Source organism: Poromitra crassiceps (genome assembly GCF_964638095.1).
Source record: "Poromitra crassiceps genome assembly, chromosome: 2".
NCBI lineage: Eukaryota > Metazoa > Chordata > Actinopteri > Beryciformes > Melamphaidae > Poromitra > Poromitra crassiceps.
The window spans coordinates 52552281-52578451 of NC_139624.1; the positions used below are offsets into that span (position 1 = coordinate 52552281).

Consider the following 26171-nt stretch of genomic DNA (forward strand, 5'->3'; position numbering starts at 1 on the left):
ACGTTAATGTTAGCTACTCCTCAAACCTGCCTGTGGAAATGGTTTAGCGTTATGTCCGATGTGATGCATGATGAAGCAAGACAACGTTAAGTACCTTGAATTTTGCAAATGAGGACGACTGGTGTTGATGGGCTATCATGTTTGAGGTAGGCTATTGCCTCCTAGTGCAGCCACTCTTCGCCTGCACGTCTTGCATGTTGGCTGTCCTTCCTCCTGTAAGCCCTGGCCATCCGTTTTTCTGATAACCAAAATAGTCCCACACTACCGATTTTGTCCTTTTTTGACTGGGGAAAAAGTTTGGGGGGTTCTTCACCTCTCTGGCAGCCATTGTCATGCGGCACGCCACTCACACAACAATGATGACTCGTTGATGATGATGACGCAGCTGCGGTCTGCCAGCTACTGATTGCTCTACACACACATGCAGCAGGGGGAGGGGCCGCGTAACTGCACTCTGTCTCTGCAAGGGACCTGGGCACTTTCTCTCAGGGAAACAGCTGATACCGTGGAGAAGGTATGACGGCAAAATTTAGTGGTTTTGATACCGTGGCTTTTTCAAACCGCGGTATACCTTCAAACCGGAAACCGCTGCATCCCTACTTGAGATAACTCTTGTGATTTGGCACTATATATAATATAATATGATTGATTGATTGTTTGATTTGACAGACCTACATTAAAATCACTGACATTTTAAAGAACGAGATGGGTCAATGTAAATGTTTTATTGTACCTTAACCTATCTGACCTTCTCTCCTCAGCGACCTCACCTCCCCCATCTTTCTTACTTTACATTTTATCCCACTCTCCTATCCCTCCTTATCTCTTTTAATCTTGTCTCTTTTAATCTATCTTGTACCACGTTGCCTTTAATGTTCCTGTCTGTATTTGTGCTTTGCTTATTTGTTGTTTTGTTGTTGTTGTTGTTGCTGCTGTTGCTGTTGCTGTTGTTGCTGTTTTTAGATGCTGCCATTTTGGCCAGGTCTTGCTCGTAAAATAGATCTTTGATCTCAAGTAACTACCTGTTAAAATAAAGGTTAAATCAAATCAAATAAAACATTGCAGTGAACCACTGCCAATACTATGTACTATATGTAATACATTAGTATAAATTAGGTGATATAAAAGGCCTTCTGTGTATAGTAAAGATTAGCTTGAAGGTGGTATAACATGGGATCTTATTGCCCCTATAGGGGCAAAAGGGGAGCTGATCAAGACCGACTTCTTTGATATGTGGGCAGGAGGTGAGTTAATTTCCATACCTGTTATTTCAGACATGATCAGTTGAAGAACGTGTATTGCGTTTAGTCATGTGTACTGTATCCCTGTGGCAAGTGTAAAGTGCAATGACTTTGTGATCTCTGGCAGATGTGGTTCCCTTCATTAAGTTCCTGAAAGAAATTGAAGATGGCACAATCGTGATGATGGCCACCTTTGATGACCCTGCAACAAAGTAAGGACTATATATATATATATATATATATATATATATATATATATATATGTATATATTATAGTTGATTGCGATTAATCGCATCTTTGTATCGCATGTTTAAAATGCCATTATTTTGCATTTAAAAGCATTTTTAATTCGATATTAATCATTCTTACCAGTGTGTCGTGATTGGGAATCAAATGAATGAATTTTTGATTTATTTTCAATTCAATAGAAGTGTTTAGGGTTAGGGTTAACAGAACCCTAAGGGTTCAGAATCGCTAGGGTTAACAGCTAACCCTTAGAAGCACTGTTTTCTACACTGTCATTTGAGGTAACCAAAGCCTTTAGTAAGAGTTGCCATGGCAACTCAATAACCCATGGCCATGGGTTGTTGGAGTGGGTTATTGGATTTATACAATGGCTGTGAACCAATCAGATTGCTTGATTTGAGAGAGCCGTTTTATAAATATATATATATATATATATATATATACAGTATATATACGCTGCTGCTGCTAATTCGTTATACAACGTTATAAACAAATTAAACAACTTGAATTCACTTGAACACTTGTAACGTTACTCACATTGGGTTGGAAAGAAGTGTACAAAGTTTCATGTTTACAACACGAGCTCTGCAGACCACAGCTCACCATTTGTGTGGCTACTGGCTGTTGGGTGCATTTGTTTGTGCTCACGGCGCGTGCCGGTGTGAGTTCCCCATGTTAAAAAACAGTGTTGGCCCGAAGGACCCCGCCCAGCCAGATAACTAGGGACTGTCTCACGAAGCTACACCCCACGTTAGCTGGCTGTGCATATGGAGAGAGAAAGAGAGGAGAGGAGGGGGAAAAAACAATAACAACAAAGCATCAATTGCTGATTTGAGCGTAGATTACCATGGCAATGATTGAAGCGTAGATTTTTTACGTAGCTCTAATGCACACACTCCACAATCCATGATACGATTTCGATTTACGTGACCTAATTTAGCTTCACCTGACCTCAAATGCTTTAGTTGCCTCTAATATTGGTCAGTGTTAAGCATGGTTGGGCATGAAATGACTTCTGGCTTCTTTTTGCTGTAGACTCAACGATGAAGCCAGGAAGCTGATTGCTGATCTGGGCAGCTCAAGCGTCACCAACCTCGGCTTCAGGGATAACTGGATCTTTGTAGGAGGCAAAGGCATCAAGACCAAGAGTCCCTTTGAACAGGTAACAAGACTCTGAAAGCTCATACTTGCATCTACTCACTCACTAGGCATGAGTCTGTGTATTTTTTTTTAAATCGGTTCGATATTATTCTTCAAATCGCATTGAACCGGTATGCCGAATTTTACCACTAGGTGTCGCACTTTGAGCAGTGCTTCCCAGTTTAGGTGATAAATGACTGTAGTGCCACTCCAGTCCACTTGGTGGCTATAATGCACCTATAAGCTAGTTTGCCAACCACCAATAACTAAATAAAAAGAAGAAGAATGAACGTTGTCTGTTTATTAAAGGAACCGTCAGCAAGATATATGGTGTCATATTCACGTGACCACATGTCCGTCGCCGGCGCAAAGTTATGGCCCTCTGACAGGGCCATAACACCGCCAAGGGATGTGGGCGATATACTCGCTATCGCCCAGTCAGCCCTGACCCACTGCTTCCTTCGCTGCGTCTGTCGCTCACCACCTTGCAAAGCATGCTGGGATACCTGGTGTCAGGACATCGCCAACGACAAGACGAGAGGAGGGACCAAAATCTAAATAGACCAGTGGTTCTCAAATGGGGGTCCGCGAAAAGTTTTCAAATTAAATTCTTTTTTTTTTTCTTTTTTTTAATTAAAAAATAAAATGCTACATGTTAATTATTCCTTCTCAAACTACTTCCTACATGGTGCTAGTTTATCAAAATATCTTGGCTGTCATTGATTGTGCTGCATAGTGGTTTTCTGTACTGTTGACAAATTGTGATATTGTAAGTCGCTTTGGACAAAACAAAAGTGTCTGCTAAATGACATAATGTAAATGTAATAAAAAAAAAAATATATATATATTTTTTTTTGCAAAATCTTCATAGTTCAACGAAAATAGTTTATGCTTTAAATCTAAAATGGTTCATGGATTACATTCTGATAACAAACCTATCAAAATAAAAGTCAAGCACGTTACCGTGGAAACAATTAAGCTTAGCCCAAAATCACAAATCAGAATGAGGGGGTCCCCGGTATATTTTCTATCTTGTAAGGGGTCCTTGGCTGAAAAACATTTGAGAACCTCTGAAATAGACCAATTGAAGACGGAAATACAGCAAGGCAGCCAACCAAGCTGCAGCAGCGGGGCAGGGCTTGACAGGGCAAGTGGGAGTACATGCGAGTTGATCACGTTCAGTCTGTAGGGGGTCTGAAATCAAAGCTTGAACCGCCTTTCTCAGTTTGTTGTGTAGGCTACAGCTCAGGCATAGCAACTTTAAAGAAATACATTCAACCTGGGGATCATATGGATTTACCATGGATTTTAAAGACTCATTTTCTACTGTTTTGGGCACCCATCTTAGGTGAGTGGTGACTAGTGTCTGTTTATATTCTTCACTTCAAAACAACTCACTCAGTGCGCTGTGCACATCTCCCCCCTCTCGTTATAACATTAGATGTGGAGCATGCAGTTTTCATGAACACACAAACATTATGATTTGCGGTGATGAATCACGCACGGTGAAACGTTGCGTTTAGAACACGTTATCATTGACAAATCTAGTTTAATTACATAACGTTAGATGTGGAGCATGCAGGTCGCTACAGCTCAGCTGACAGGAGTCAGACACACATGCGTTTCACTTACACACAAACGTTATGATCGCATGGTGAAACGCATGGTGAAACTAACACTAACCCTAACCCACGTTATCATAACAAAACAGCATGTGGGACCACTGAGTAGCTAACAGCTTCTCGCTGTGTAATGTCACTGTAGCCTCGCTCTGTCTATCTGAGTTACCCGTGTCTGTGTGTTAGGCCAGTGTTAGGTAGGAATGGGACAGTAAGATTTTAGAGAAATACATTGTCTGTTTAAGCTACAGCTTTACATGGTCCGGTTTAAGCTCCTACACCGGACCAGACTGGCAAAACCGGAAATCGACCCATGCCTATCACTCACATGATCTCTTGGACAGTTTCTACTGAATGATAGCAGTAAGGAGCCTGTGTTAACGGCCTGTGTTAACCTGATGACCTCTGACAGTTCCATGTTTTTCAAAGCATGAACACAAGCACAGCACACCTTGCACCTTGTTTACAAGAGGTTGGGGGTGATGCGAGCGCAGCCAGGGATGGTCTATAATAGAGATAGGTTACCCCAGGCTCCGCCAATTGTAAGAAATGGTACTAGCAAGTAGGGTTGGGGCTTGATACCATACCTGCCAACACTCCCGATTTAGGCGGGAGTCTCCCGATTTTTACATGCATACGGGCCACCGACAATAATAACCCAATTGATATTAATCCAATGCGATCTTAGTGATGTAACGCTAAATTGCTTGTTGTGTCGTTGTGCATCCTGCTCTCGATCTGAGACATGACGGTGACCATATATAAGGACATCCTCAGCATCAACATGTATGCATGATGGGTTCAATGTCTATTGAATAAAAAAATTGCATTCACGAAGGTAAATAAAGTTAGATGCGTTCAAATAACTGTTATCATGCAAACTTTAGTTTTGTGCGAAACATCCAGTTTGCAATGCATGATAAATGTGTGTTTTCACAGCAATATCAAATTGATATTATAGAGGGAATTATGACCTGTTTAACTTCCTAACAGCTTGTTGTAATGCATAATTAAAACTAAACTACTAATGCCAAGATTTGTTTGTAATCAAAGCAAACATTTAAATTAAAATACAACCATTAACTCATTCATGGCCAGTTTAGGACTGCCAATATTTAGCACAGGCCAAAGATTTTCATAATTGTTGGTCATATTTCAAGACCCACAGTAAATTATCTATTAGCACCAAAGTGATTTGCAATACCTCAAAATGAAGATATACGTCTCTGGGTTCACCAGGAAAAAAAAAGTGAGCTTTTTGCATGTTCTGTACTCTACTTATAGCCATTTATATACACCCTGTTTTCACCAAAAAGGTCTCTCTGAGAAGAGAAACAGCAGAAAAGGCCATTTTTGTAAAAGACACAATCTCAGGCAGAACTCGCTCTCAATTCTTTTATTTTGAACTGTATTGACATCAGACATGTAAATATTATTTGTTATGACACAAATGACATATATATATATATATATATATACATGAAGTGCTTTTTTTACATTCAACAATACAGTTTACTCAGTGTGAGTGAGTGTGCAGACAGACACACAGACAGACAGACAGACAGACAGACACACAGACACACAGACACACACACACACACACACACACACACACACAGAGAGAGAGAGTTCTGTCCACAGCTGCTGCTGGATCGCACCTCCTTCCAAGGGAACACTATTGATCGCCCCGCAAATTAGCATAGGAGGGGAACACCAAACTGGTCTGAGATCAGCGTCTAGCCTCCTCTGCCTCTGCATCGTTTTCCTCCTCTCGTTCGGGCTGGGACGAATGCTGCGACACAGGAACGGGTCCGGCTTGGCTTTGGGACCAGGCGCTGGAACCGGATCGATCATGTTCGTCACGGGTTTGACTACCGCGAACAACTCAATCCAGGTTCGCCCTGCAGCAAGGCAACCAGCGCAGCGCGCCGAGGGGCGTTTCAATGGCGTTTCTCCTCTCTGCACAAGGAAGCGCGTTTCTCTGTTTTTCCTCCTGCTCATTTCAAACAACAGCTGCGGTATGTGTTTGTTCACGTGTTGTCGGCTTTTTCTTTGAGGGCAGGGACCTGATACCATGTCACAGGCTGGGGAAGTCTTTGAACTACGCGCTGCACTAATAAAAACAAAAACACGTCAAACACGTCATTGGCGGGGAGGGCTATTCCTGATAACACGTCAAAGACGTCTTTGGCGGTGAATGAGTTAAAGGCTATGTATGTCAACAATATATTATGTATTTAATTTATTGTTGGAAAAAAGTGTTGCTTGCTGCTGCTGTGCTGATATTATTTTGCTATTTATCTTTTTCTTTTGACGTGGAAAGTCTATACTCTAATATTTCTCACAGGGGGGGACTAGACGCACTCGACTGGCCAAGCTGGTACTTTCTCATAATTATTTTAGATTTGAAGATGATTTTTTCCTACAAATTAAAGGTACTGCTATGGGCTCTCCATGGCTCCTAACTTTGCTAATTTGTATGTGGGAGAATTTGAAGAAGCACCGGGCCTGAGTGCTCATCCCCTCTTCTCAAATGTTTTGTTGTGGAAACGCTACATTGATGATGTTTGGGGAGGAAGTAGGGCTGGGCGATATGGCCTCTAAAGAATATCGCAATGTTTTTCGGCTATATCGCGATACACGATATATATCTCGATATTTTTGAAATCTCTCATAAATGCTCAATTTAACCCTTCAGGGTTCATACACATTTTGACCAATGGATTTCCATGACTTTTCATAAGTTCTTAACCTGTATTTTATGCACACTTGGGGTAAAAAAGAAGAAAGAAAGGGCAGATGTAGTGAGCAAAGATGGATGATTTAATATTCCATAGCTCTGACCTAAGCAAATCTGACATAACTGTGAACACAAACAACACTTCTGATATAATATGATTGTTTTAGTAAAGTGTATCACTCAATAGTCAATACAAAAAATAATTTTATAGAACCGAAAGCCTAGCTGCTTAGTCTGCAGATAAAACATAAACAATTAAATTTAGACTCTTATTGGCATGACGGCAACATATAAGCTGAATTTTGCATTGGGGCCAGTTCTATAGTGAGGCATGGAAAGCCTGACTATACGCCATCATATCTGTGTCGTTTCAGTTTTGACTGAAAAATGATGCCTCTAGTCTAGATTAAAGAAAATACACGTATGTGATGTTGACTTTTATGTAGGCTTTTATGTAGTGCGCATTCGTTTTCCTTATAGATCATGACTGCCCCGCAGCTAGCTACGTTAGCTTGCATGTAACGTTAGCGTTAGTTGCTTTTGGAGACACAAACCCTGGACGTTTCATTTTGATTAATGCATGAGGTTCTCTGTGGTTTACGCCAGCTCTGGGAGTATACGAAGTGCTTTAAATGCGGGGATTTTGGTCACAACAAGCTTGTGGAACGCTGCCTGCAACTAGGTAGCCTAACCAGCTAGCTAACGTTAGCTCCGACCACAACAGCTAACGTTAACGCCAAACAAATCCGCTGCCTCCTCCCCACGTTTGGTTTAGCGTAACGCCAGCTCAGACTTTCCCCTAATCTCAGAAACCTTGCGGGACATGTATCCTAGAAAAAATTGTCGCCTCTCAACTCCACTCCCACTTATCACACAATAGCCTCTATGAAGAATTTCAATCTGGTTTCCGCCCCCGCCATAGCACAGAAACGGCCCTCCTAAAAATCACTAACGACCTCCTCATTGCAGCTGATTCTGGTTTACTCTCCATCCTCATCCTCCTTGACCTGAGTGCGGCCTTTGACACAATTTCCCACACCATCCTCCTCAATAGATTATCCTCCATCGGCATCACTGGCACTCCCCTATCTCTCAGGCCGCACTCAGTTCATCCAACTCAAATCATTCAGATCCCAACCTTCCCCCGTCTCCTCTGGTGTGCCCCAGGGCTTTGTCCTGGGGCCCTTTCTCTTCATCACCTACCTCCACCCCCTTGGCTTTATCTTCCGTAAATTTAACATCCTTTTCCACTGCTTCGCGGATGACACCCAGCTCTACCTTTCCACTAAACCAAATTCCACCCTCCCTCCCTCCTCCCTCACCAATTGCCTCTCTGAAATAAAATCCTGGTTCACCTCAAACTTCCTCAAATTAAACAGTGATAAAACTGAAATCCTCTTAATCGGTACCAAATCCACACTTTCCAAAGCTGACAGTTTTTCCCTCACAATTGACAGTTCCTTAGTTTCCCCCTCCCCTCAGGTCAAGAGTCTGGGTGTCATCCTCGACAGCTCACTCTCCTTCAAATCTCACATCAATAATATCACCCGGTCTGCTTATTTCCACCTACGCAACATCAATCGTCTCCGCCCTTCCCTCACCCCCCACACCACCGCTATTCTTGTGCACAGCCTTGTCACTTCCCGCATCGATTACTGTAACTCCCTCCTCTGGTCTCCCTCAGAAATCCCTCCATAAGCTCCAACTGGTCCAGAACTCAGCCGCCCGCATCATCTCCAAAAACCCCTCCTTCCATCACATTACCCCTGTCCTACAGCAACTTCATTGGCTCCCAGTTAAATTCCGCATTGACTTCAAAATCCTCCTGCACACATTCAAAGCCATCCACAACCTCGCCCCTCCTTATCTGTCTGACCTCCTCCACACTGCCACCTCTACCCGCTCCCTCAGATCCTCCTCCTCCATCCATCTCTCTGACCCTTCTGCCCGGCTCACCACCATGGGGAGCAGAGCTTTCAGCCGCTCTGCTCCCAAACTCTGGAACTCACTCCCTCCTGACAATATTGACACCCTCCCCCTGTTCAAATCCAGCCTCAAAACCCATCTATTCAAGTTAGCATATTCCCTGTAATTTCTGTTGTTTACTGTTTAGTTTCTTTGTTTTTGTTCTATCTTATTTCCCGTCCACTCTTTTATATTTTATACTGTTTGCTTATACCTGTTGCTCTGCATCTGATTTTAACCCTGTAAAGTGTCCTTGAGTGACCTGAAAGGCGCTTTTAAATAAAATGCATTATTATTATTATTATTATTGCAAATCGCAATAGTGGTTGTTTTGTTATAATTTGAAACTGTCAACAGCCACACTGGAAGCGGCCATGTTTCGCCAGCTGCGCCTGCTTGGGTTGGTTGGTGGGGAAGCGTGATTTCGAATCGCACATAGGTTAAGGACGGGTGTGTCTGACGCGGTTTGACGTGTTTGACGTATCCATGTGATTCCCCCTCCCTTCCTGAGTGTGACAGAGCTCTCCCTTGAGAGGGAGAGCTGACAAGAGGAAAAGTGAAGCGAGTCATGCCGGTGGCTTAAAGGAGAATTTCGGTTTTTTACACCACGGTCCTCATTTCCAGCTTAAAATATTATGTTTTACTCACCCAAATACCTTTGGTTTCATTCGGATCCCCACAGAAGATCTGTCACACTGAGTACACTCCTCAAACAGCCTATAATTGGAGCATACGGGGCAAGCTCCATGATGCGCTCTGTATATAACACTTTTTCAGTCACGCCGCGCTCCATATCCTCACTATATGATACATAAATACACGTGAGGCTGTTTGTACGCCTCCGGGCTGTTCAGGTCTCATACGGGGTCTGTGAACCGTGAGAGTTACAGCGTCCACATGAACACCACCAATCACCATTTATTCTTGGCCGTGCAGCGGCTTGTTCGTCCTGCTGTCCCTCTCTCTCTTCGTCCGCTCTTCAATTTCGGCCAACTCTGCAAGCATATACTCTGGCTCAAATCGATAAGGGCGGCCATCGTTTCACAAAATCTTCAAGTTGTTGTGAACAAGACAATAATCACGAGGGGAATATCTCCTGTAACTTCAGAGCAGCCGGTGTGGAAACTCTCACGAGACTTGAACGGGACGAACGAGATTCGGATTCACAGACCCCGTATGAGGAGACCTGAACAGCCCGGAGGCGTACAAACAGCCTCACGTGTATTTATGTATCATATAATAAGGATATGGAGTGCGGCGTGACTGAAAAAGTGTTATATACAGAGCGCATGGAGCTTGCCCCGTATGCTCCAATTATAGGCTGTTTGAGGAGTATACTCAGTGCGACAGATCTTCTGTGGGGATCCGAATGAAACCAAAGGTATTTGGGTGAGTAAAACATAATATTTTAAGCTGGAAATGAGGACCGTGCTGTAAAAAACCGAAATTCTCCTTTAAGTTATAAACAATGCGTGACAATTATACTCGAATGTTCGCGATATAGTCATTTCTACATCTCACGTGGCACAAGCCGCGATACATCGAGTATATTCGATATAGGAGGAAGGGCTGAACAACTGAATGAATTTCACATCCTGCTAAATTAATTATCTCCTCACCTTTTTCGATTGTTATTAAACAGTCTAAATTTAATATCGATGCATCACATCTTACCTCTAATAGTAGACGAGACCAACGCAGAGTAGTCTCGCTTGAACCCCGAGTGAATCGGCGAGTGTGGTTTGATGTTAGTCTGTCTGCGGCCGGGGCAGATCAGGAAGTGAAATGAAACGGTTTGCGGCAGCAACTTCGGCCATAACCACAAAATAACAAAATTGCTTAAAAAAAAACTGTTAGAATATAATGAGAGATGTTCGCGAGAGTAGCAAGCCCCTGCATGGCTTTGTTTATGGTCTGTTGCTAGGCAGAGCGAAACGGCGGAAGGTAGGCAGCTGCCGTAAACCGTTTCGTTTCACTTCCGGGTTTATCCGGCTTTGGTCTCAGCTACTATTATAGGTAAGATGTGATGCATCAATATTGTAATTATACTGTTTAATAACAATCGAAAATCTTGCTCGTAGCTGCTTTAAGTTCACTATGCAGTTTGAGTCGTGCCGGTCGTTCCTGCGTATCAACCCACGCAAGGCGGCCGGCCCGGACGGCATCCCTGGGCGGGTCCTCAAGGCCTGCGCCCACCAGCTGGCAGCCGTGTACACAGACATCTTCAACCAGTCCCTCTCCCTCCGACGAGTTCCCTCCTGCTTCAAGGCAGCAACAATCATCCCCATTCCCAAACAGAAAAAAGTGACCAGCCTCAATGACTGGCGCCCTATAGCCCTCACACCAATAGCCAGCAAGTGCCTTGAAAAGCTGGTCATATCAAAGATCCGTCCCACACTCCCCCCGGACCACGACCCGCTGCAGTTTGCATACCGCCCCAACAGGAGCACAGCGGATGCAGTGGCACACGTGCTCCACACCGCCCTGTCCCACCTGGAGGGGAAGGACACCTATGTGAGAATGCTGTTCGTGGACTACAGCTCAGCATTCAACACCATAGTACCCTCCAGGCTGGTAAGCAAACTCAGGGACCTGGGACTAAACACAGCGATGTGCGACTGGATCCTGGACTTCCTGACAGACCGCCGCCAGGTGGTGAGGGTGGGCAACCTCACCTCCTCCCCGCTGACCATCAGCATAGGAGCACCCCAGGGGTGCGTCTCCAGCCCCTTCTGGTACGACCTCTACACCCACGACTGCGTGGCGACTCAAACTTCAAACACCATCGTGAAGTTTGCAGACGACACAGCAGTCGTGGGGCTGATCTCGGGGGGCGACGAGACGGCCTACAGAGAGGAGGTGAGGGTCCTGGAACAATGGTGCCAGGACAACCACCTCTCTCTGAACGTCTCCAAGACCAAGGAGATCATTGTGGACTACAGGAGAGGGGGGGGCACACACCCCCCAATCACCATCAACGGCACAGTGGTGGAAAGGGTGGACAGCTTCAAGTACCTGGGAGTCAACATCCACCAGGACCTGACCTGGGCCGGCCACACCGCCACTGTTGTCAAAAAGGCCCAACAGCGAATACACGGACTCAGGCGCCTGAAGAAGTTTGGGCTAAGGAAAGAAATCCTCAGGGACTTCTACAGAGGCACCATTGAAAGCCTGCTGACTGGCTGCTTCACCGCCTGGTACGGGAACTGTACCACCATGGACCGCAGGGCGCTACGGAGGGTGAGGCGCGCGGCCCAGCACGTAACAGGAGACGAGTTGCCAGAACTGCACGAACTGTATAACCAGCGGTGCCTCAGGAGGTCCCTGAAGATCATCAAAGACACAAACCATCCCCACAACAGCCTGTTCTCCCGGCTACCCTCAGGGAGGAGATACAGGGTTCCAAAAACACGCACAAATCGCTTGAGGAACAGTTTCTTCCCGCAGGCCACGAGACTCCTAAATATGCACAAATAGTGCAGTAGTCGTACCGCAGTACCGTACTGCAGCTGCTACTATTACGGATGCCTAACGTTTAATTGTAAATTTAAGTGTATGTTTAATAAGGTGCCTAACGTTTAATTGTAAATTTAAGTGTATGTTTAATAAGGTACATGCTATTTGCACATGTATGTATAAAACGTCGAATTTGGAATGTCTGAACACGTCTAACGTATGCACATGACATGTGCACCTATGTGCAATGAATATGCCACTGTCGTATAAGCCACCGACTTGTCTTATTGCTTATAAGATGCCTATTTCTTATTGCCTTATTGCTGTCTTATTGCTTATTGATGCCTATTTCTTATTGCCTATTACTTATTGCTGTTGCCTATTTGTACTATGTCGTAAACGGAGTCCACTGCACAAGAATTTCACACGTGGTACTTGTACCATGGAGTGACAATAAAAATCTTGAATCTTGAATCTTGAATCTTGATGTTGATCAAATTAATTTTCTTGATCTATGGATCATAAAGGAAGGTAACAAACTGTATACGGATCTGTACACAAAGCCAACAAAGCTTGTTGTATTGCTCACAAAGCCCTCAGTAAGCAATACATTACTGAGGGCTGACAGCCACCATCCTCTCCCCTTGAAAAAGAGTTTGCCATAAAGCCAATTATGTTGCGTGAAACGCATCTGCACCAAAGACACGGACTTTGAGCATAATGTGTCCAAAATGTTGACACAATTTGAAACAAGAGGCTATAAAAAAAAGACTCTTGAAGAGGCTAAATTAAAAATCTCTCAAAAAAATAAGATGAGTTTTTTTTAAACCTAGTCCAAAAAAGAAGTCCAATGTAATTGTTTTCAGCACTAAGTACACCAAGTGTGCTGAACAATTTTTAAATGAGTTATTTTGAAACACTGGCACATCTGGAATTCAGATAAACATATTGAACACTTATATAAAGAGCCCCCTCTGGTGGTTTTTAAACGGGGCCCTAACTTAAGTGATATGTGTACTCCCTCAGATCTTCCTCCTACTCCTATGTCCTCTCAAACGCTCTTAACTCCTATTCCTAATGGTAATTACAAATGTGGTGCATGCGCACAGTGCAATAGCACTAAGAAATGCCAATTCTTTCGACACCCACATTCAGGTAAGATGATACCTGTGAGAGGAGTTATTTCATGTACTCCAAAGGGAGTGATATATTTATTGGTTTGCTCCTGTGGTAAAGGGTATGTTGGTCAAACAAAACGTCAACTTAAGCAAAGAATTGCATAACATCGCAGCGCCATTAGACATAAAGATGAAACCTCTCCCATTGCAGTCCATTTCATGGAAGCTAATCACTCTATTTCATCACTTCGTTATACAGGAATTGAAAAGGTATTTTTGTCTAGGAGAGGAGATCTGGAACGCAGTCTGTTGCAAAGAGAAGCATACTGGATGTATGAACTAAATACACTTTCTCCTAATTGTTTAAATATGGATTATGACCTAAGGCCGTTTCTTTGAATAATTACTGTATTGCTGTGTAAATTGAGACAACTAGGCCAACCTTGTTGCCTAAATAGGTACCTAGTTTGGTCCAAGGGTGTCAAAAATAATCGATTATAAGATGCATCGCGATGCGGACCTGCACGATTCTGCATCGATTCACAAATGTCAAAAATCGATTATAAAAAAAAAAATATATATATATATATATATATATAATCAAATAAAATATAATGGAAGTACATGCAGTTGTTTATTTTAATTATGGATCATAATACAATGCAATTCTAAATGCACTTTTATTTTAAAAGTAGCCACACAGTGAGAAAAACGAAAGTGAGAAAAGAAAATCATGTATTCGGGAAAAAAAGTGATGCATCGATTTAAGATGCATCGAGATGCATCGATAATCGTTATCGAATCGAATCGTAGCCCTCTGAATCGTAATCGAATCGAATCGTGAGGCCAGTGAAGATTCACAGCCCTATTTGGTACCATATTCAATTGTTTAACGTTTATTTACCTAAATTGTGAAATGTTTTTCCTAAACAGATTATTGGATTGTGTATTTGTTGAAAATGGAAATCTGTACCCAATTGAATCTGTATATGTCTTAAACCCTTGTAATTGTCTCACCTGCAACTGATTTGAGAAGGTGTGCCCTATAAAAAGGGTCACACCTCCTGATGTTGTACTGCACCCTGACGAAGGCACTTGTTGGTGTAACTTATTAAACACAGCAGAGGAGATTTTTGAGTGTGCGACTTCCTTTCTTTATGTTACTTTGAATTTTCGTTAGTCTGCACTTTTTGGGTGTGCTCCACTCTACTATATTTTGAAGCTATTTGTCTTTTCAAATAAATGCCCAGCATCAGCAGTGTTTATTGAAGGCACGGCTAATCATTCTGTTCAGAAATCAAACAGTCACAGACTCACAGTTAAGCAATAAAAGCACCAGTTCTTTTAAGAATTTATTGTGGTCTCGTCTTTCAACCAAATAATAGAAAAGTATCGATAGTGGTATCGATAAGGACCCGGATCGATAAGCAGACTCGAAAATGGTATCAATATCAATAAAAATTAACGATCTCCATCCCTACTAGCAAGTCTCCTAAAGGTCACGTGGTCACCTCTCCCCTGAAGTCTTGTAAGGACTGAGCCTGGTGACACGGGGTTAGTGCTGTCCTAGCAAGCTATCTTGGAACTATTCACCTTATGCAGCCCCGCCCACTTGACCCCTTGTATCACGACTTCCTGTTCAAAAGGCCGGCTGTTTTACCTGCTCAAACTAGTCTGACTCGCCTGGTCAAACCTAGTTTGACTAACATTATGAGTCAGACTAGGTTTATGAGTCACAGGAAGTGTAAATACAATCGGAACGTCAGATTGTATTTACACTTCCTGTTAGTCTCTCAAGCCAGACGGTCTCTCCTGCATAAGGTGAATAGATCGTGAGTTCACAAACTCCACACAAACCACACATATAAACACAAAGCTGCCCCTTGTTAGCTTAATATAGCAGTAACTAAGATATTCGATTAAAAAAAATATTTTTCCAACCACAGATTTAGCTACTACATCAACAAAACTTCACATGTAGCTTTAGCTAATCGATCCCTGCTAACGTTCGCTCTTGTTGCCAAATCTCGCAAGTGTGTTGCTGAGACAGACACAGGTCTTGAACAAAGTTAATTTTCTCCTGATCTGTCTGTCTGAAAAATTGCATTTTAGTATCAGAATATTCAGAAGATACCGTATGTGGCTTCCGAAAATAGGCAGAATATTTACTTTGATGACTATGGAGCAAAATAATCTGTCATAATCTGAGATCACGTTCACTACTTTTGCATTACTTTCACCAAAATAACAGCAGCATTCGAAGTGTTATCCTTTTCTTTTGTTATTGTCATCTATAGTGGTTATTTGCATAAAACACACAATTTGATTAGGACATGATTGTATCTTTTGTATCTCTTTTAAATATGTGCTTTGATTAAAAAAAAAACTACATTTGTAACTTCTATTACTTGATAAAGTAACTCGTATAATATTACTGAAATCCTATTGGATATGTTATATTACCGAGTTACTAAAAGTAATGTATTACATGTAATATGTTACTTTTGTAATGCGTTACCCCCAACACTGATCCACAGTGTACTCGTTTAGCTACAGAACACTTGGGTCCTGCTTCACAACCGCTTTAGATACGTTTTACAGTCCTTTTCTGGCCTCAATGCAAATGTTACAGCCAGCTCCTGTTTACTAAAGTTGTTAAGAAGGGAGTTTAGAGTTATGGGTGATGAAGATAGCTTGCCTGTCCAAACATTGGTGATTAAATTAACCTAAATGGAGCTACATTGTGTGCAGTACTTGTTCATATTTTTTTCTCCTGGGGGAGCACATAATGACTCATAATTCATTTTTATTTTCTGGTGAACTGTTCCTTTATTATAAAAGAATCTTTTTGTACTGGTAAATTTTAAATGACAGGTAAAACAAGCTATAATGTATTCTATCATATACTTATCATCAGTTCATTTCCCAGAATATCACACTGCACTTACCTCAGCTTCTATTTGCATAGTAAATTTCCTGGTGGACAGGATATGGGCTTGGCAGCTGGGCTGGCTGTGGTCATAACCACGATTGCCTCCAAACTTGGGGAGTGCGCTTAGGGGGACCTGACGGAATGCAGTGCAGAATTTCGTGGAATTTGGACAGCGCCACCTACTGGCAACACAAAAACCTGTTTATCTTGAGAACTGTTCATCTGATCAACTTCAAACTTGTGGAGTGCGGTGCCCAATTTTGGATACGTGCATAGTTATAGCGCCACCTACTGGCAACACAAAAAGCGGTTTGTCTCAAGAACCGTTCAGCAGATTGACTTCAAACTTGCGGAGTGCGATGATCGGAACCTGATGGAGTGCATTGCCCAATATTGGGCATATGCATAGTCATCGCACCACCTACTGGCAACACAAAAAGCGGTTTATCTTGAGATCGTTTTCAAACTTTGGGAGTGCGCTTCCGGAAACCCGAAGGAGAGCGGCGCCCAATTTCGGACACCTGCATTGTCATAGCGCCACCTACTGGCAACACAAAAAGCGGTTTATCTCAAGAACCGTTCATCTGATAGTCTTCAAACTTGCGGAGTGCGCTGTTGGGAACCCGAAGGAGTGCGGTGCCCAATTTCGGACACACTCATAGGCATAGCACCAGCTACTGGCAACACAAAAAGCGGTTTATCTCGAGAACCATTCATTCGATTGACTTCAACCTTGGCTTGGGGAGTGCCCTGTCGGAACCCCGACGGAGTGCGATGCCAAATTCTGTGTGATTCAGACACGTGCATAGTAGGGGTGGGGGAAAAAATCGATACACCACAGTATCGCGATATTTTGCCTGACGATATTGTATCGATATTTGGACGCCAAGTATCGATATTGCAAAAAAAAAAAAAAAATTTTGCAGGCCATGCCAGGCCCCCGGGCTACTATAAACTTTAGTTCCAAGGCCAGCAGTAAACAAACGGTAGCATATTTTCATTTTGTTTTAACAGTAACAGTTTTGTCATAACAGTAATTTACAAATTCCCCAGTTACTGAATGGGCTGCACAAGATGTTTTGTGCAAGTGAAGTGAAGTTGCAAAAACTACATAAGTACAGTAGTCCACACACACATCCAGTTAAGGTGGACTGTAAGTAGACTGTAACAAACAGTTCAGTTTGTCAGGTGCATGCAACTATGACATGACTTTATGAAAGTTGTTGGTCTGTCTACTTGACAATGTTGCTGCAATAAAATGGTTGAAGTCAGATGTACAGACTGAAAAATTGTTCTTATATAAACCAGATGTTGACAAAGTTTTCCTTTGGGGACATCATTTGCAGTTGAAAAAGTAAGAAATCGCAATATATCGAAATATCGCAATATTCAATATATCGTAATATCGATATATCGCAATATCGAAAATATCGCAGTATCGCAATACTATCGTATCGTGACTCAAGTATCGTTTCAGTATCGTATCGTGGGCATCTGGTGATTCCCACCCCTAGTGCATAGTAATAGTGCCGCCTACTGGCAACACAAAAAATGGTTTATCTCGAGAACTGTTTGTCTGATCGACTTCAACCTTGGTGGGGGCCCTGCTGGGGACCCAAGAAAGTGTACTGTTGAATTTCATGCAAATCAGAACATCCCTTTCTCGTATCTCGATAACCATTCGTCTGATCAAATTCAAACTTTTGAGGTGCGCTGCTGGGGACCCAACAGAGTACAGTACCTAATTTCGGCATTAGTTTGGTCACATCCCCAAAAAAGTGTGCCCATGGCATGGAGCATTGTCTCCAGAGTCTCCACCGTAGAAATGAGCGCACCAAGCGCACACTAATTTCTAGTCATGGTAATAAGGCCTGCTACTCAAACCGTGTGTGTGTGTGTGTGTGTGTGTGTGTGTCTGTCCCTCCCCAGCACATAAAGAACAGCGCAGATACCAACAAGTATGAGGGCTGGCCCGAGGTCCTAGAGATGGAAGGCTGCATACCCCAGAGACAGGGCTGAGCTCGGAGCTCTTCACCCTGCACCTCCCGCTTCTCTGCCAGCACACCCTCTCCTGACCTCGTGAGACTGTCGTGAGACCGGTTACACCTCCTCCACGGGCTGAGCAAGTTCCTCGTTTTCCAATCTTCAGCCCCCAAGCCTTTCATTCCTCTGCAGGAAATGCTTCCAGCAACAAGCTCTTTTCAGACGTGATCAGAGAGACAGACAAACCGCTGACAGCCTCTTTCTCCAGTAGGCCCTAATCAATAAGGAAGCTAGCGCTGCTCAGAGTCGCCTGCGCTTCAATAAGGTCAAGCTAGCGCTGCTCAGAGCCGCCTGCGCTTCTCCATTCCTTTTGGACACAGTTCCACAGATGCTGGCTGGGGCTAGATGATTGCAGCTTGAAGGATGTTATCAGTGATTATTGGGAAACTATCACGTGAACGTACCATCTCTATGGCCACCTGACTGCTGTGATAGTGTTGCACTATTGATGATGGAAATTACTCTCATAGCCCAGATTTAGGAGTTTATGCCGTCCGACACTTCTATCGCCTATACCTAGCCTTAATCTCATTGTCCTTTTTTTTTACACTTTTTATCAACATGATTTTCTGTAATTAATTTCAATCCCTTAAAACCCATTTGATTTTATGTAATTCCTTTTCAACAGTTTGTTTTTTCTATACCAAATTGAGATCAAAGGCTTTTAAAATCCAACTCAGTATGTGCAGTATGAGAGGAATTGCTGCTTACTGTTCAGTTTGACGTGAGAAAAAGATTATTTATAGGGTCTGAAGTCACTACTTTTGGTTGATTGCAACCAAATGTACCAAATTCACTGTGAAATTTGTAAATATTTGTTTAGAGAAGGATCCAAATTTGAAAGATCCAATTTTAATGGCCGTTGTAATAATAATAATTAATATAATTTCTTAAAATAAATGATATTGTCAGTGATGTTTTTGTGAACTAAAAGTGCTTTGTTATTGATAGTAAGTAGTTTCTTCTGTTGTGTTTGGTAATGGGCATTTGTACTGGTATGCTGTATAAAGACCAGTCAGAACCATTAAGGCCTGTGAATGGGCTGAAGAATCAGTACAACCTAACAGCTATGGCAATGTCATGGTCTGTTGCAACCACATTCAAAGCACTTGAAAGGTTTATGTAATTGAAATGGAGATGTTCAGTTCAGATGTGTTTCAATGAAACCTGTAAGGGTATCCTAATATAGTCGTTTGGTTGATTGACAAAAAACTACTAATATACACATAACTCAATATCATGTAATCCATTCCTCTATTTTTACTGGAATGTAACCATCAAAGTAACCATGATTTCAAGTGCTGCAGTCTGTTGCCTTACCCATCCTTTAAGCACAATGCACAACACACCTGCTAAGATGTCAATGTGAAATTCATGCTTGACAACTCGGGCAGAGGTGTAATTTTACAGTATCTAAGCATGTATTCTCCTATGTATGACCTTCAACAGAAGATCCCTGTTTCTCTTTCAATTGGAGTAAGACAGGGTGCCACTCTGAAACCGGCCACCCTGCTCTCCTCTCTGATCTGAAATGGTGCCATGCTACTGTTCAGATACAAGGATACATGAACTGCAAACTGATATACTGAATGGACACTGGTCGTCTACCCCTTCTATACAGTTGAGGTTGTGGTGTCAAGAGTGAAGAGAGCACATCTTCCTGTTGGAATGTGGCCCACTGCTGTGCCTTAACTAAACCTGTCAGAATTTTGAGCAATACCTCCCCCCCCCAAACAAACTGCAACTGCCAAACACCGATAGAGATTAATCAAAAGGGACTGTCATGTGAAATCTATGTGAAAACAAATGATTCAATTGTTGAATAAAGCAGATACTTACTGGACTGAAAGTTATTGCACCTTGTTTTAGGGGGAGAAGTATGAGAATGTCACACAATGTTTTCATTCTATTTCTATTTATTTATTTGTATTTTCTTTGATGAGTAACAGAGAGATGAAATATTGACAATGATCTCAGTAAGTGATTTCAGTTTATATATATATATGTGTGTATATACTGTATATGTGTGTGTGTGTGTGTGTGTGTGTATATATATATATATATATATAATCTATGTTCTGGATTCCTGTATGAAGTAGACAACTGCTGGTTTCAATAGAAACTATGTGGTCAATGTTTATGTCTGGCATTTGCAAAAGTAAATGTTTTCTACTTGCAAAATGGTCATTCAAGCTGCCAGTGGGAGTAGTCAGCTGTGATTTATTACAAACATGCACTCAGTGACTGAGGATTTGGCATGGATTTATGATGAGGATTCATCAGGCAGCTAAGTAAAAGTAAGTTTACTTTATAATATCATCTGAATCTGTCATCTTTCATTTACAGTATTAGAAAAAATAAAGCCTAAACCTGAACACCATACTGGTTTGAGACAGCATGACTGTGTAGTTTGACGTGGTTAAAGGTCATGGATCTTTTTAGTTTGATTTGATGTGTATGTAAGTTCTACAAGTTGTATAGATTTCATAGATTTATTTTATTTTTTCATTGCAGCCAGCCATTTATGAAACTCTTATCCAGTGACTTACAACAGTAGATGAATGAGCTAGAATTCATACAGTACATCTGATCAGCAACATTTCAAACAGCTTGACTCCCTTGAACGCATCACATTTTGATGGTTTGTTGTAGATGAGGTGTTCTCTATGTCCTGGCATCAGCTGCTGTTAAAGAAATTGCTGTGTTTGAATAGACCGACAGAGGGCGCTGTCGCCCCATGTAGGGCAGCCTGTGTCCTGCGGTTTGCATTATCCGCTGTCTTTTCAGTTGAGCTTAGCTCAGTGTGTGTGTGTGTGTGCGTGCGTGCGTACGTGCGTGCGTGTGTGTGTTTGTGTGTGTGTGTGAAAGAGAGAGAGATTTGGCAGCTAGATCCTTACATTTTTACTGTGAATTTAGTCTGATTGTGTCAATGTGTCTATCCCCCCAATAAGTGTTATATACAATAAGTGTGTGTGTCCGTGCGTGTGTGTGTGTGTGTGTGTGTGTGTGTGTGTGTGTGCAGTTTTACATGTGCACGACTGTTCTTTCACTGATGTGCAACCCAACCTACGCGTCAACCTCACACAACACTATGGAAAAACTTCTTCCTCCCACTCAAAGAACATTGACTTTGTAATATCTCACTATCTACTGTATCTACAGTACCATCTAGTCCCTCACACACTGCACACTCACAGTAATTCAATGATTCTGACATATACTTTTTTTTTTTTTTACTTTACTTTATCTCAGACAGTCACTTGTGAACTTCTCCAACCTACTCATACATACACATGCATGGGACACACCATTCCTCTGGAGCGCTGCCTGTCCCTGTGCCAGTGGAGTGACCTTTGGAGTTCCCGTCCACACACAGCACTTCCTTGTTCCCAGTAAATGAAAACCACCCTGGTGCTCTCCCTCTGATCTCGCTTCAGCTCCACGCACGACATCCCACCCACCTATTGTATCCCAGCGTGTGTGTGTGTGTGTGTGTGTGTGTGTGTGTGAGGGAGAGAGAGACAGAGACAGAGGCTATTTGTTATTTGCAGCTGTTCCAGGGTAATAGATGTGTGTGCCACACTCTGTGGCATGTTATGCAGACTTTTCGCCTTCATGCCATCTAGGGTTGAGTATCGTTTAAGAAATTATGGTACAAGTACCAATACCAGTACCCTTAAAGGGATACCAATAAGCCATTTCTTAACATGAAGTCTGGATCATGTCTGGCTAGCCAGAGCAGGATATTTTCCGGTTTTACCTTTCTAGACATGAGGAGTCTGTGTTTAGAAACAGCTGGAAATGGTCAGTATTCTCTCTGCCAGTGGGCGGGGGGAGGGGGTGGGGTAGCATGTATCGATAACAAGAAATGTGATAGGAAACAGCTTTAGCGAATCTGTAACCAAACTCCATCAGGCAGTAACGAGGGGTGGCAATGTGCCAAAAATGAGCGCTTCGCCGTTGTTACATAAAGCCGCCCAGTCAAAATAGTGGTTGCACCGTCGTCAATCACTGTGGGTGATTTATTTTACAAGTGGCATTCAAGTCATATCTGACTAGTTTTCTAGGCAGTTTCCTTCCTTTTACTTCATGCTGCGTCCCTCTGTGATGTACCGTACCTGCCTGCCTGCAATAGCCGAAGCGGTTGGGATCCCTCTACCAGACAATTAGGAAACCGTGAGTTTGCTCGTTTAATTCGTTGATATACGCGATTGCCCGAACGATTCATTAATTAATAAACTACGTGAACGTTAGCGGGTACTTTAGCCTATGTAGTAGGCTATAGGCTATCATGTTGCATTTTTAAATTGGCAGATGGGGGACAAAGAAACGATTCAATTTACTTGTTTACTCACCTAATTTGGCTCTCTTCCAAATAATCCAGCCACGTAAGTACATCCATTCATGAAAATAATGATCACTGGGACATTAATCATGGTTTGTAAAGTGCCACCACGAAGAGCCACACCCGCCCAGTCAGACATGATCGGGATTATGAGCTGCCAGTGTTTAACAACAGCCGCTTTTGCTATAATGCGGATCGTATACTTGGGGTTGAGATGGATATGATACGGACTCGCGGGAGTGCGCGTAAGCCGGCTAATTGTTGTTTAACATGCAGGCCAACCGGCTAGGAGCTGGTTATAATACGGATTCCACTACATGTTAAGAAGTGGCTACAGAGTACTTAATTCAATACCACCCCCCCCCCCCAAGAGAGGGGTGTATAGTATACTGTAGTCACACAAGAGAGGTGTGTATAGTATCCTGGACCTGTAGTCACACAAGAGAGGTGTCGAGGTGTGTATTGTATACTGTAGTCACACAAGAGGGGTGTGTATAGTATACTGTAGTCACACAAGAGAGGTGTGTGTAGTATCCTACTAGTCACACAAGAGAGGTGTGTATAGTATCATGTAGTCACACAAGAGAGGTGTGTATAGTATCCTGTAGTCACACAAGAGAGGTGTGTATAGTATACTGTAGTCACACCTTTGAGAGGTGTGTATAGTATACTGTAGTCACACCTTTGAGAGGTGTGTATAGTATACTGTAGTCACACAAGAGAGGTGTGTATATTATACTGTAGTCACACTTTTAAGAGGTGTGTATAGTATACTGTAGTCACACAAGAGCGGTGTGTGTATAGTATAATGTAGTCACACAAGAGAGGTGTGTATACTATCCTGTAGTCACACCTTTGAGAGGTGTGTATAGTATACTATAGTCACACAAGAGGGGTGTGTATAGTATACTGTAGTCACACAAGAGAGGTGTGTATAGTATACTGTAGTCACACAAGAGAGGTGTGTATAGTATACTGTAGTCACACAAGAGAGGTGTGTTTAGTATACTGTAGTCACACAAGAGGGGTGTGTATAGTATACTGTAGTCACACAAGAGAGGTGTGTATAGTATACTGTAGTCACACAAGAGAGGTGTGTATAGTAAACTGTAGTCACACAAGAGGGGTGTGTATAGTATACTGTAGTCACACAAGAGAGGTGTGTATAGTATACTGTAGTCACACAAGAGAGGTGTGTATAGTATACTGTAGTCACACAAGAGAGGTGTGTATAGTATACTGTAGTCACACAGGAGAGGTGTGTATAGTATCCTGTAGTCACACAAGAGAGGTGTGTATAGTATCCTGTAGTCACACCTTTGAGAGGTGTGTATAGTATACTGTAGTCACACAAGAGAGGTGTGTATAGTATCCTGTAGTCACACAAGAGAGGTGTGTATAGTATACTGTAGTCACACAAGAGAGGTGTGTATACTATACTGTAGTCACACAAGAGAGGTGTGTATAGTATACTGTAGTCACACAAGAGAGGTGTGTATAGTATCCTGTAGTCACACAAGAGAGGTGTGTATAGTATCCTGTAGTCACACCTTTGAGAGGTGTGTATAGTATACTGTAGTCACACAAGAGAGGTGTGTATAGTATCCTGTAGTCACACAAGAGAGGTGTGTATAGTATACTGTAGTCACACAAGAGAGGTGTGTATAGTATACTGTAGTCACACAAGAGAGGTGTGTATAGTATACTGTAGTCACACAAGAGAGGTGTGTATAGTGTCCTGTAGTCACACAAGAGAGGTGTGTATAGTATACTGTAGTCACACAAGAGAGGTGTGTATAGTATCCTGTAGTCACACAAGAGAGGTGTGTATAGTATACTGTAGTCACACAAGAGGGGTGTGTATAGTATACTGTAGTCACACAAGAGAGGTGTGTATAGTATACTGTAGTCACACAAGAGAGGTGTGTATAGTATACTGTAGTCACACAAGAGAGGTGTGTTTAGTATACTGTAGTCACACAAGAGGGGTGTGTATAGTATACTGTAGTCACACAAGAGAGGTGTGTATAGTATACTGTAGTCACACAAGAGAGGTGTGTATAGTAAACTGTAGTCACACAAGAGGGGTGTGTATAGTATACTGTAGTCACACAAGAGAGGTGTGTATAGTATACTGTAGTCACACAAGAGAGGTGTGTATAGTATACTGTAGTCACACAAGAGAGGTGTGTATAGTATACTGTAGTCACACAAGAGAGGTGTGTATAGTATCCTGTAGTCACACAAGAGAGGTGTGTATAGTATCCTGTAGTCACACCTTTGAGAGGTGTGTATAGTATACTGTAGTCACACAAGAGAGGTGTGTATAGTATCCTGTAGTCACACAAGAGAGGTGTGTATAGTATACTGTAGTCACACAAGAGAGGTGTGTATACTATACTGTAGTCACACAAGAGAGGTGTGTATAGTATACTGTAGTCACACAAGAGAGGTGTGTATAGTATCCTGTAGTCACACAAGAGAGGTGTGTATAGTATCCTGTAGTCACACCTTTAAGAGGTGTGTATAGTATACTGTAGTCACACAAGAGAGGTGTGTATAGTATCCTGTAGTCACACAAGAGAGGTGTGTATAGTATACTGTAGTCACACAAGAGAGGTGTGTATAGTATACTGTAGTCACACAAGAGAGGTGTGTATAGTATACTGTAGTCACACAAGAGAGGTGTGTATAGTGTCCTGTAGTCACACAAGAGAGGTGTGTATAGTATCCTGTAGTCACACAAGAGAGGTGTGTATAGTATACTGTAGTCACACCTTTGAGAGGTGTGTATAGTATACTGTAGTCACACCTTTGAGAGGTGTGTATAGTATACTGTAGTCACACCTTTGAGAGGTGTGTATAGTATACTGTAGTCACACAAGAGAGGTGTGTGTATAGTATACTGTAGTCACACAAGAGAGGTGTGTATAGTATCCTGTAGTCACACAAGAGAGGTGTGTATAGTATACTGTAGTCACACTTTTGAGAGGTGTGTATAGTATACTGTAGTGACACAAGAGAGGTGTGTATAGTATACTGTAGTCACACTTTTGAGAGGTGTGTATAGTATCCTGTAGTCACACAAGAGAGGTGTGTATAGTATACTGTAGTCACACTTTTGAGAGGTGTGTATAGTATACTGTAGTCACACAAGAGAGGTGTGTATAGTATACTGTAGTCACACAAGAGAGGTGTGTATAGTATACTGTAGTCACACAAGAGAGGTGTGTATACTATCCTGTAGTCACACCTTTGAGAGGTGTGTATAGTATACTATAGTCACACAAGAGGGGTGTGTATAGTATACTGTAGTCACACAAGA

The 26171-nt window shown here is 42.4% G+C and overlaps 1 protein-coding gene across 1 annotated transcript in view; it reads left to right on the forward strand.

Annotated features, from left to right (window-relative positions):
• Window positions 1–20629, forward strand: part of fam3c (FAM3 metabolism regulating signaling molecule C) — a 45336-nt gene extending 24707 nt beyond the window's left edge. The window contains exons 7-10 of the mRNA XM_083658303.1: window positions 1194–1244; window positions 1369–1453; window positions 2524–2650; window positions 18388–20629. Coding sequence (XP_083514429.1) covers window positions 1194–1244; window positions 1369–1453; window positions 2524–2650; window positions 18388–18477 — 353 coding nt within the window. The 3' untranslated portion in view covers window positions 18478–20629. The remainder of the gene's footprint in view (window positions 1–1193; window positions 1245–1368; window positions 1454–2523; window positions 2651–18387) is intronic.
• The last annotated feature ends 5542 nt before the right edge of the window (window positions 20630–26171 follow it).